The following is a 12,542-nucleotide window of genomic DNA, read 5'->3' on the forward strand; positions in this document are numbered from 1 at the left end:
TGACCTGCACATCATAAAGCAAAACCAGATCTCGCTTCCAGATTTGAAATAAACAAAGCAATTTAATGACACATCTCTTCTGCATGACAAATATTGAATAAGTTATTGCCCCGTTACATTGCCTTCAACTGCAGTGCGGTTCCTGAGTGCTGGAGATAATCTGACAGTACACTGAATGTGAACAAGTATCAAGAGACTACTTTAAAGGGAGAGCCTCACACTTTGCAGCAGTTGGTGAAACTCAAACAGTTTAAAAAGTTTTATTGGCCAAGTGTGTGGTCGACTGTTTGCTAACTTGAAGACTGGGGTGCGGACATTGCAAGGTCAAACCCTGCATGGGCCTCTGTCCTACCAGAGAATGCTGCAGAACAGTAGTATTGGTAATCAAACTCCATGCTGCTGTTGCTCACCATTTCAGAACAGCTATACAGATTAAATTAGTATCTCCAGTATAGGTGAAATACAAACAGAAAATGCTGAAAATAGTCTGCAGGTCAGGGAGTATCTGTGGAGGGAGACAGAGTTAATGCTTCAGGTCAACAACTTTTCATGGATACAGCACCTGTTAGACTTGCTTGACAGAAATCATAATGTGAATACGTTTTTCAAACAAGTTCTTTTAATTTTCAGTTCAGGTGGCAACAATATTGATGCGTTTTCTTGCACTGAACTGTCTTTGCATGTAAGATTTAGCAGTGATATTTCTCTAATGCTTGAAAGTTGATGAACATGAGGGGAAGAGTTACTATAGGAAAGTCTAGGGGATCACTTGTTTATCACCATGTTTGTCTGGGAATAAAGTAAACAGAGTGTGATGGGCAACATTTCTGTTGACAGTGGGAGTGATTTAAAACAAAACCATAATCCCATTTTAGGGGAGAATTGGACAGTTATGTTGAGCAGAGGGAAGATGCATTTGTTTGGAGAACGAAAGAGGCAGTGGTTTAAGTTTCAGGTTGTTATTACAAAGAGCAATCATAGATATCGTGGCCCAAATGGCCACGTTCTGTGCTGCAACCTGGTATGTTCTGTGATGAACTTCAAGTTTTTGTTTGTGGTTCATGTTTTAGTCATCAACATTCCTGCCTTTATATTGCCTTGAACACAGCAACACATCTCAAAAGTGTGTCATGGATGTCAAAAGACACACCGAGTCAAAGATGATATTGGATCGGTGACTAAAGTTCTGATCTGCAATTTTGCTTTGGCGCAAGAAAGCATCCTGACCAATGTTGACGTGAAGATCAAAATATGGAGGAGGAGGGAAAGTTTATCTCAAGCTCCCTTGGCTGTTGACCTCCCAACTTTCATCCCTCGCCTCCCCTGCCGACTTACGTAAATAGTTATCTCTCCAGAGGTAGTTCTCCTCCTTTTCCAAGCTTCCTGAAAAACCAACGGTCAAACATCAGAATAAGATTCCTGACTAAATATCATGAACGTGAAGCATTATCTGTGCCAGTCTCTCTGGAAGTATCCACCCCAAAGGTTGGCTATTTGCAGCATTTTCTACTTTAATTCCACCTTCAAACTTTCTGAGCTTGTCCTGAACGAATCTCCATCACCTTTCCATAGCTTGTGATTACCTCTTAAACCAATGCTCACTGGCATGGAGTACTGCATCGCTTGGCAGAGCCCAGTTAGGGCTGAGACTTGATGTAGTTGAACAAGACCTGGTGATGGATGCTTCATCTCGTTGTTAGTAAATCTGTCATGTCAATTACTTAGATTTGTTAAAGTGAATGGGGGCCAGAACCAGTGTGAGACACATACAGATTTGCTAAGGGGAGTGTTATCAGAGATGGTGATGTTGTGGCTGAGCAAAGAAACAGCAGGCAAATCAAAGGCCTAAGGTTCAGAAGTTGAGAGTTTGATGTTCAGATGCAAGTGATTTGGATGAGAGTTTAACTCAGGAACAGAGCAGAAGGAAAATTGGATTGGATATATATCTAAGTGGTGAGGGATGGGTAGATCGAATTGATCAGATACGATATGGCAATGATGGATATGATGGAAATAGAGAGGGCGCAAGAGATGACAATGTCAATTAGGTGGATCATGGTAAAGAACTTCAGCTTGGTTCCTGTGAAGATTCAGATTCAAAACATGCTGCCCAGTTTTTCCAAGATTTTTATACATGTCATGTTTCCTTTCTGCTATTTTGGGTCGGTGACAACCTTTCGTAGTTATAGACTGCATATTTCTGAAATCACTCCTGTTTGTAAATGCACTTATGCATGAGATTGTTAATAAGTCCTTGTGTTGTCCTGTTGGCCGTGTGTGACGTGGTGATGACCCGTGCTTTTTTGCAGTTGTCCTTACCCTGATGTTTGTTTCAGGTGGTGGCCAGCAGAGGTTTGTAATCCCAAATGTGTGCCACTTAACATTCAAGCAATGAAGCATCATATAGGAGAATTCCCTGTGCGTTTCTTTGGATCGAATGATTACTATTGGGTGCATCAGGGCAGAGTCTTTCCTTACTTAGAAGGAGACAAGGGCAACGTGTCCGATGGGCGTGCTGGTGGTATTAACGAGATTTTCAAGAAAGGTAAAATCTTCAGCATACAAGCAGAGATATCTTTGCTGAACGCAGCCTGCGCTCGTATAAACAACTATTGCACGTTTGTCACTCGTTGTATTGGTTGCTTTGTATTGCTTCCTTGCTCTTAAGTCCTTGCTGTAAGGGAATGAAATAATTCCAGCTTGTAGACATTTCCACAGCCATTGAAAGTCACCCCTAGTCAATCTAGCGTGGAAAAGAGATCCCTCCATAGCATCTTTTCCATCTCTGAGCCTAAAGAGTGCTGTTGAAATCTGTTTGGATTGATGAGGAGGAGCTGAAGTGCATGATTTTTCAACACTTTGCATTTTGCTTGAATTTTCTTGCTGAGAATTTGGATGTTGTTGTTGTATAGTTACTGGGAAAAGTGGAGCTAACTCGCTATGTGCCTGCAACAACATACTGATTGCCTGAAGTTTATTATATAGCATGAGGAGGAGAAACTCATCCCAAATAAAAATGTTGCTTTCTGCCACTCCTAGCACTGGAAGAAGCTGCTAAACGATTTCAGGAGCTAAAGTTATTGAAAGAGAGCAAGGAAGCACTAGAAAATGAACGCAATGAAAGAAAGCCACCAGCGTATAGATTCATTAAAGTAAGTCCTGTCAATAATGAAAAATAAAAGTAACCAGCATCAATTGAGATTGTTTCAATGACGTTTCTGAATAAATTGTTTTTAAAGTCAACTTTTAACAATATTTTTTAACTCTGGACAGCCTTTTTCAGACATACAGATGAAGCACGAACTGTCTGTGCCACACTGCTGCAGCTTTTCAAATGAAAATGAAATAACATTTAGCATTCATGATTTGCAACATTTTCCAATAATAGACCCATTGACAAGTCTGAACTTACTCACTGAAACTAAACAGAATTTTGTTTTAATGTCTCTCATTAGAGTACCTTGCTATTTACTTGTGCTTTACTTTTGCTCTACTCGTCAGTGTCCTGGATGTTGCTTGGGGTACACCTTAGAGAATCCTGACAACTCCAAGTCCCCAACATATTTCCCATTCTTCACATGAGCCTAGCTGTTAACCTAGAAATGAATGAAGGCGATGTTGGGGAAGAGCATTGTTGAGTGATAGATTGACATTGATCTCTTTTTAATGGAACTGTGCCTCAAGTAGCTCGTGCCCATGAAAATATCAAGCGAATCTCATACCTGGTGGCACAGTGGTTAACATTGCTGCTTCAGAGTGCCAAGGACCCAGGTTCAATTCCCAGCTTGGGAGTTTCTCTCCATGTCTGCATGGGTTTCCTCCGGGTGCTCTGGTTTCCTCCCACAGTCCAAAAATGTGTTGGTTCAGTGCGTTGGCCATGTTAAATTCTCCCTCAGTGTAAACAGGTGCTGGAGTGTGACGGCTAGGGGATTTGCACAGTAGCTTCACTGCAGTGTTAATGTAAGCCTACATGTGACTAATAAATAACTAAACTTGTCTTCTTGAAGGATAAGCATTGTCAAAGTGTTTCCCTTCCAATCCTGGATATGTGAGACCCCCAAGGACATACCAAAGGTCACACCATAGGTTTATTGATTTGCAGAACTGATTGCAGTAACTATTTTTTAAATATACCTTTCAGTCGTCATTTTCCATCATCATATTGACAGTTGTCGGGTGAATTAACTCACTTCGTTGACTTACACTTTTTATCACTTCCAGTGCTAATTTGGCTGTTAGAAGTGATCTTGAGCAAGTTATTCAAGTTCAAGGAAAGTACAAATTAGTGAAGCATATGCACTAATAAAATGCGACACTTTTTTCTACACCAGTCGAACAAGCCAATTGGAAAAGTACAGATCCATGTTGCTGACTTGTCAGAAATACCACGGTGCAACTGTAAGCCCACGGATGAAAACCCTTGTGGACTGGACTCAGAATGTCTGAACCGGATTCTGATGTACGAGTGCCACCCGATGGTCTGTCCGGCTAGAGAAAGCTGCCAGAACCAATGCTTCACCAAACGACTCTACCCCGAGACAGAGCTGGTGAGAACAGAAGCACGTGGCTGGGGCCTCTGTACAAAAGTGGACATTAAAAAGGTGACTTTTTAACTCGCTTTACTTCCTTTTGACTTGCACACAATGACTGTCATTTGAGAAGTGTAGACCTCGTGTGCCATCCATGTATATAGTTGAACATAGTTGTGTTTCCAGTCAAACTTGCTGAACTTGATGTAGGTGTTCCAGCAAATACCTTGTGTGGGTAGGAGGGGTGTTCAAAGCACCATCACATCTTCCTCACCTGTCATTTTTGCATGCAGGGTCAATTTGTGACGGAGTATGTTGGTGAGTTAATTGATGAAGAAGAATGCAGAAACCGCATAAAATATGCTCACGAAAGCAACGTTACCAATTTCTATTTGTTGACCTTAACCAAGGTAAGGCAGCAGTGTATTGGGTGCGACTATTACTTTGGTGGTGCTAATGAGGGCTGGATTGGGAAAACAAGAATTGCAATATCAGGCTGACACTCAGGGCTCCCATGCACTGGGATCACTGAGTGAAAAGGTGGCAATCTGCACTCTCTCACTCTTGAGATCCCATGTCACCAATTCTAGCCTCAACAAGAGGCATCAAGTGGAGGGCAACCTAGTGCTTCCCAGGAGGGAATGCTTTGTGAAGAGGGAGCCTCTGTGCCAATTTGTTGTGTGAAAGAAGCCAGGGAAAGAAACCCAAAGTGATTTTAGGCCCCAAAGTGCTTTGGAACCAATCAAAAAGATTTTGATGTGCGGCTGATGTATTATGAAATGTATCAACCAATTTGCATTACCAATAGCAACAAGGTGACCTGTTCTTCAGCAAAGCTGGTTGAAGGATAAATGTTGACCAGAACTAACAGGCGAACTCTGCAGTTCTTCACTCAAGTGTCAGACTGGGTTCTGTCCACCTTTTCTTGAGTCCTGAATTGTCTTGGTGAAAAACCTAGCACAGTTGTTGGACAACCTTCTGACTTAATGAATCATGATGGGCAAGGAGTTAGCAATGAATAGTCAAAAACAGTCCCGAGTAACAAAATAGCTTGGAAGATTGGAAAACCGCTTCTGCTTCAGTGCTGGAAGGCTGTTGTGTCCAGAATTGTATGTCAACTCCCTGGCCTTGTCATGTTGTGATATCTGTGGTAGAATATTGGCCTTGATTGCAAGGGGGATGGAGTTTAAAAGAAGGTATGTCTTGTTACAGTGATACAGGGCATCAGTGAGGCCACACCAACAGTACTGTGTACAGTTTGGGACTCTTACTGAAGGAAGGATATACTAGCATTGGAAGTGGTTGAAAAAAGGTTCACTGCTCTGAAGAAGTCATACACACTCAAAACGTTTACTCTGTCTCTGCCAGACCTATTGAGTTTTTCTGGCATTTTCTGGTCCTAATGTTTTTAGGCTGATTGTGGGAAGAAGTATGTTGTTTTAACAGCAGAGGTTCTGCAAGTTGCAAGCAAAGGTTCTGCAAGCAAATTCGTTGGCATGGAGAATAGAAGAAGTGATCTTGATGAAATATCAAAGATTCTGAAGAGTCTTGATATAGTAGATGCTGAGAGAATACTCCCCAGAATTCGTGGACCCAGTTTAAAAGTGTGAGGCTCCCTTTTGAAACTGATATCTGAGAGGGCTGTTGGTCTTTTGAATTATCTCGCGTCCTCTATCCCAGAGAGCTGTGGAGATTGGGCATTGAATATACTCGAGGCCAAGTTAGAGAGTGTTTTGATCCACATGGGAGTTGAGAATTATGGGTTGCAGGCAAGAAAGTGGGAATTAAGACCACAATCTGATCACCCATGGTCTTTTCAATTAGTAGAGCAGGCTTGAGGGACTGAATGGCCTGCTCCTCCAACTTCTTATCACCTTCTGGTCCATCTCTCTCCTGGTTCATCAGATCTTTACCTGATAGATTTGAGAGGCAACAAATGACGATATTGGGAGAAAGCTGGCTTTTCGTGTTAAAGAATTCAAGTTGAATTCTAATCGGACCATCTGTGCGTCTGAGTAGATAGTGCAATTTGATTGTATAAATTTACGTGTGATTGCGTTAGCTCTGAGCAGTCACTACTTTCAGCAATCGCGTTGTGTTTATTGCAGGCATCATCTTATATCACTTTACATTGTACCCTGTATCTCAGTGCTTGTCTCCATGCCCTTGGCCAGGAAGCAAAATGAAGCCTTGAATGAAGGATTCTGTAGGGTTAATTCAAGACCCATGTGAAAATCAAGAACAGCCTAGACTTACTTTCATTTTGGACTTCAGATAACCATTGTAAACCGTGGGACTGCGTTTTCAGAGCTCCAGATGTCTTGGTGATCCTTCACAGGTGGACTGGATACGTTCACCATGATGGTTTTTTTCTGTGAGCTGTAAATGGGAAAGGTTTCTGGGATCACGAAGATTCTCAAGGTCAAGAGTGAAGTGAGACAAAAGTTTGAATTTGTGTTTTTGTAGGATCGGATCATTGATGCTGGGCCCAAAGGCAATTATTCCCGCTTCATGAACCATAGTTGTGATCCCAACTGTGAGACGCAGAAATGGATGGTGAACGGTGATACCCGTGTTGGACTGTTTGCACTTTGTGACATAAGAGCGGGTGAGAATGAAATGGATCTTTATTTGAACTGGATTGTAGGCAGTTAGTTTGCTTTATTGAGACAAGTTATGAAGTTGATTTGAAAATCCATTCGTGAATATTTATTTTCACATCAGAAATGAGTGAATGAATGCAGTGATATGAATTTCGCACCATTCTTGGTGAGGTTACTTACCCTCCTATTATTAAACCTCCAGAAATTTGCTTCAAAACAGGAAGGAATACTATTATTTGAATTTGTTTCCTCATGTATCAGTGCCCAGCGATGTTGTACCAAGTGGTAATCGAGTTGGGTGAAATCATATGCTTAAATACTGGCAGATATTACATTGTTCATGTTATTAGCTATGTTATTCCTGTGCCATGATATGATTTTAGTCTCGTACGACATGTTAAATAGTACATTGCGAAAAGCTGTTTCAAACTGATTTCATCTGTTGAAATATTATTTTGGCTTCCTTCAGATTTTCATTGAATTGTCAGAGCAGGCTGCATGTCAGGGCTTTAGTATGTCTGAATTAAAGAAGCTTTATCAATACAAGCCTGACTTTTCTCTTTGATGTCTTCGAACTTCTGTAGAGATTGCCTCTGCAGAGTGGTAATGACTTTTGAAATTGTCAATTTGTTTGTCCTTCAGGATCTGAACTGACCTTTAATTATAATTTGGACTGTTTGGGCAATGGAAAGACAGTGTGCAAGTGTGGAGCTCCCAACTGCAGTGGGTATCTGAGTGTGCGTCCGAAGGTGAGTTTAATCTTTGTAACGAGTGGGATTATAACATGAGATTTATTTCAGTGATAAATATAGGGATTAGCTAAGATGGACAATGGGAAATGTGGTATTTTTGAGTAGATTGCTTTCAGCTCACTCCAGAATGAAGAAGAAAGAATCACATCCAGATGACATTCCCAAATGCTTCAACAGCAGTCCATCATCATAGGTGGAGCTTAAACAATTGAGGAAAGATGTCTCTTTTTCAATCAAGAGATTTCCTTCTTGTTGAGATGTGTTGACACGTGAAACACTTTGGACAAACTTCACGATAGAGCTTTTTGTATCTATGCTTTTGAGCTTCCTTGTTTTAACAACACCTTGTTCTTGTGTAGGAAACTGAAGTACAGCCAGAGCACCTTTTCAAGGGCAATGAGGGATGGGCAATAAATGCTGGCCTAGCCAGTGATGCCCACATCCCATAAATCAATACAAGAAAAGCAAAGCTGGGGGAAGCTGAACTGTGGTCCAACAAATTCCTTGACATTTTCTTGCTGCCTTCTCTGAAGGCACCTGTGACATTGGCTGATAATTCATAAGAACATAAGAACATAAGAAATAGGAGCAGGAGTAGGCCATCTAGCCCTTCGAGCCTGCCCCGCCATTCAATGAGATCATGGCTGATCTGTCGTGGCTCAGTTCCACTTTCCCGCCCTCTCCCCATAACCCTTAATCCCCTCTCTTATCAAGAACCCATCAACCCGCTTCTTAAAAATATTTAGCGAGGCAGCCTCCACCACTTCAACAGGCAGAGCATTCCAGAGATTCACCACCCTTTGAGTGAAGAAGTTCCTCCTCAACTCCGTTCTAAACCGCCTCCCCTTTATCTTGAGGCTGTGCCCCCTAGTCCTACTGTCTTTTTTGAGCGGGAAGAGTCTCTCCACCTCTATCCTATCCATCCCATTCATCATCTTATACGTCTCAATGAGATCTCCCCTCATTCTTCTAAACTCTAATGAGTACAAGCCTCGTTTATTCAGCCTCTCCTCATACCTCAACCCCCTCAACTCCGGTATCAGCCTAGTAAACCTCCTCTGCACTCCCTCCAAGGCCAAAATATCCTTGCACAGGTGCGGCGCCCAAAACTGCACACAGTACTCCAGCTGCGGCCTCACCAATGCCCTATACAGCTGCAGCAAGACCTCCCTACTTTTATATTCAATCCCCCTTGCTATGAAGGCCAGCATCCCATTCGCCTTCCTGACCACCTGCTGCACCTGCACGCTGGGTTTTTGCGACTCATGCACAAGGACCCCGAGGTCCCTCTGCACCATCGCCTGCTGCAGTTTTTCGCCATGTAAGTAATAGTCCTTCCTACCATTCTTCCTACCAAAGTGGACCACCTCACACTTGCCAACATTAAATTCCATTTGCCATTTCCTGGCCCATTCGCCCAGCCTATCTAGATCCTTCTGCAGACTCTCCACACCCTCAGCACAATTTGCCTTTCCCCCAATCTTGGTGTCATCAGCAAATTTCGACACCCTACACTCAATTTCTGCTTTGTTTCCTCATCTGTCTTTGTACTTTTCTCAATCCTAGCAAGTAAAGAATCCCTACAGTGTAGAAGAGGGCCATTCAGCCCGTCGAGCCTGCACCAATGACAATCTCATCCAGCCTCTATCCCCGTAACCCCACATATATACCCTGCTAATCCAAGGACACAAGGGGCAATTATCATGGCCATTCAACCTAATCCGCATATCTTTGGTGTGGGAGAAAACCAGAGCACCTGAAGGAAACCCACGCAGACAAGGGGAGAACGTGCAGATTCCACATAGACCGTGACCCAAGGCCAGAATTGAACAGGGGTCCATGGCACTGTAATGCAGCAGTGCTAACTAGTGTGCCACCTATCACATGCTCAAAATACCACAGGCTGAGCTAACCAAAGAGATGCAATAAATTCTGTCGACCTGTTCAATTTTATTCATTTTATTTTGTTGCTTTAAGTTGTGTTTGTAGCACATTAAATATCTGAAAGTGTGTGCTTATTGCATTTTTTTTGTTGCTCAAGATCTGAAGCTGCCGCGTATCGCAACAGTTAAGTTTTTCTTGATGGATGTTCACGCTATTGCCTTGATTGTACTCCATTGTTGATTTACACCGTGGTCACTTTTGTCTGTGATTTTAATGCTTCTCCTTCGTTTCTAAATTTGTTGTCTGCACTTCCTGAAAATGTTAGTGTTAGGAGGTTGCTGTTCTGTGCCATCGTTCTGTTCCTTGCCTTTGAGTCCCTTCATCATGTTTCAAGCCTAGCCTGAGTTATCAGACTCTTAGATTTTTGATGTCAGTAAGGCATGAAAAGGAATCAATACTGTATGTATCAAACCTTGATTCTTTTCTGCTATTTTAAAATGGATTTTTGCTGACCCACAAAATGGCTTCTACACGCCACATGACTCACGATTGGCTATCTGTTCGGGAATGTTCCGACAGAGAAGACGCGCAAAGTAGTTACACTCTCATTCTTTTGGGATCTCTCACCGCATTGTAAGACTACACTATGATGATGAAACTGGGTGACTGACTGAAGGAGGCTATTTGGCCCATCAAGCCTGCACTGACAACAGTCCCACCCAGGTTATTTTCCCTGCTAACCACCACCACCACCTCTTCTTACCCCCCCCACCCCCCGACAATTTAGCATAGCCAATCCACCTGACCTGCACCTTGGACTGTGGGAGGAAACTGGAGCACCCAGAGGAAACTCACGCAGATACAGGGAGAATATGCAAACTCCACAAACAGTGACCCAAGTCTGGAATTGAACCCAGGTTCCTGTGCTAACCACTGTGTCACCTATTTTCACACACTATTTTTGTTTTGTTTCAGCATATCCTAATTCTCCATTGTTATCAAAAGGACTTGGGCATTGGTTCTCTTCCTTTTTGACCTTTCTTGGATAAATGTAGCTTGCATTTGAACCATCATCATTAAAGATAACCCATTGCTTCATCGCAGTTTTTCTGGTCAATCTTTTGTTCCATTTTTACCTTGGTTGGTTCTCTTCCAATCCCACCCGAGTTTGCTCTTTTCCAAATTGGAATGTTGATCTCAGAAAACTTCAGTTCTGCCAAACCAATGTGAAGTGCTCACTGAGCGGAGCTGAAAGTGGAGAAATAGACATTAATTTTCTAAGTGGTGATTCACTGCTTAAAAAGTTGGTTGGATTTTATGAAACTGAAATGCTGCATTTTGCTTCTTGGATTTACTAGACAGCTGCTGCAACAGCAAATGAAGAAAAGGCAAAAAATGCAAAGAAGAAGATGAAGAAACGGAAAACGAAAATAGACGTCAGAAAAATGCACGAGGACTACTGCTTCCGCTGCTGTGATGGAGGAGAGTTGGTCATGTGTGATAAGAAGGATTGCCCCAAAGCGTATCACCTCTCATGCCTAAACTTGACCAAACCGCCATTTGGTAAGCACTAATTGCATGCATCTTAAAAACAGATTCAATATCCACGTTTCATTGTAATGTTGTAGGAAAAGATAATGCCAATTTTCTGAGGCACTATTGCCGTTTGTTGTTTTAGCCAAGTATATTTTGGGGTGCGTTAAAATGTTAAATAATTTAAAGGCACTTGGTTGGTATTATCAACAATTATTGTGTCCTTGATAAGCAACAATGTACCCCTAATGTCTGCAGCTCTATAACCAAATTCTAGGCCTTTTATCACCCTTTGAGTGAGGAATTTTCAACTACCATTTACTCTTCTCAGGTCACATTGCTATTAATGGTGTGATTCGAAGAAAAGGCAGCTGACTCAAAATTTTCCATCCTTTCACAGATGTTTTACTGGTTATCATAACGGTGCTACTGTGAACGTAACCTCTGAGAGAAGCATTTACTCTTTCAGAAGTCCTGAAAAGCCACCAAAAGTTCTGTCTTGTAATGTACACCATTATTTCCGACAGCTGCAATCTGTGTGTTTTGTGTGTGATTAGTAAGGGGAACTTGAGCAGAGACTGGGTTTGTAAATTGCAGAACAGCATTTTGATCTAGATTGCCAAGACTCCTGGGGGGAGGGGGTATATTTTCCTGTCCTGCCCACCATGGGAATCATACCAGTGGGTGAGGGGGGTTGGCGGGGAGGCGGCGGGGGGGAGCGCAGGCAGCAGGCAGACCATGCAATGGTCCGTTGACCTCAGGTGGATTTTCTACATTTGAGGTGAGCGTAGCCAGAAAATCCCACTCTGTCTTTGTTTGACTGCTTTCTTGCTATTTTGTTATGTGCAGTCTGTGAAATGTCTTGGAATAGATTTGTCATCCAGTATCTCAATATTAGTATTGATTTATTATATTATATTTCATGTTATTATAGATTTTTCTCAATATTAGCAGGGCAACTTGAGGGGAGCAGGAGGTATGGTGGTGGGGGGAACAGGAGGAGACTCGAAGCTTCTTGCTTGGAGAGAACACGGACTGCTTTATACATCTTCTGGTGGTCACTGAAGTGGCTTCCCAAAAGGGAAAGGCACAAACTGATTGTCTCTTGAGATCGGCTGGGTATTAATTGAGAGGAAACAATTTAGATGATTGCGAATCAGCTTGCAGAAGTTGTGTGCTCCATGGAGAAAAGAGAGATGCACAACACAAAAACTCAAATGCATTTAAGCTTCTGCTCTGTT

General features: G+C 42.3%; 1 protein-coding gene across 5 annotated transcripts in view; it reads left to right on the top strand.

Annotated features, from left to right (window-relative positions):
• Window positions 1-12,542, top strand: part of nsd3 (nuclear receptor binding SET domain protein 3) — an 80,923-nt gene that overhangs the window by 60,451 nt on the left and 7,930 nt on the right. For all 5 annotated transcript variants that reach the window (XM_080217137.1, XM_080217140.1, XM_080217139.1 and 2 more), the window contains 7 exons: window positions 2,337-2,545; window positions 3,040-3,152; window positions 4,332-4,601; window positions 4,823-4,939; window positions 6,996-7,137; window positions 7,775-7,881; window positions 11,127-11,331. In XM_080217137.1, the coding sequence (XP_080073263.1) occupies window positions 2,337-2,545; window positions 3,040-3,152; window positions 4,332-4,601; window positions 4,823-4,939; window positions 6,996-7,137; window positions 7,775-7,881; window positions 11,127-11,331 (1,163 nt within the window). The remainder of the gene's footprint in view (window positions 1-2,336; window positions 2,546-3,039; window positions 3,153-4,331; window positions 4,602-4,822; window positions 4,940-6,995; window positions 7,138-7,774; window positions 7,882-11,126; window positions 11,332-12,542) is intronic.

Source organism: Carcharhinus amblyrhynchos, chromosome 34 (assembly GCF_965287045.1).
Source record: "Carcharhinus amblyrhynchos chromosome 34, sCarAmb.v2.hapA, whole genome shotgun sequence".
Classification (NCBI taxonomy): domain Eukaryota; kingdom Metazoa; phylum Chordata; class Chondrichthyes; order Carcharhiniformes; family Carcharhinidae; genus Carcharhinus; species Carcharhinus amblyrhynchos.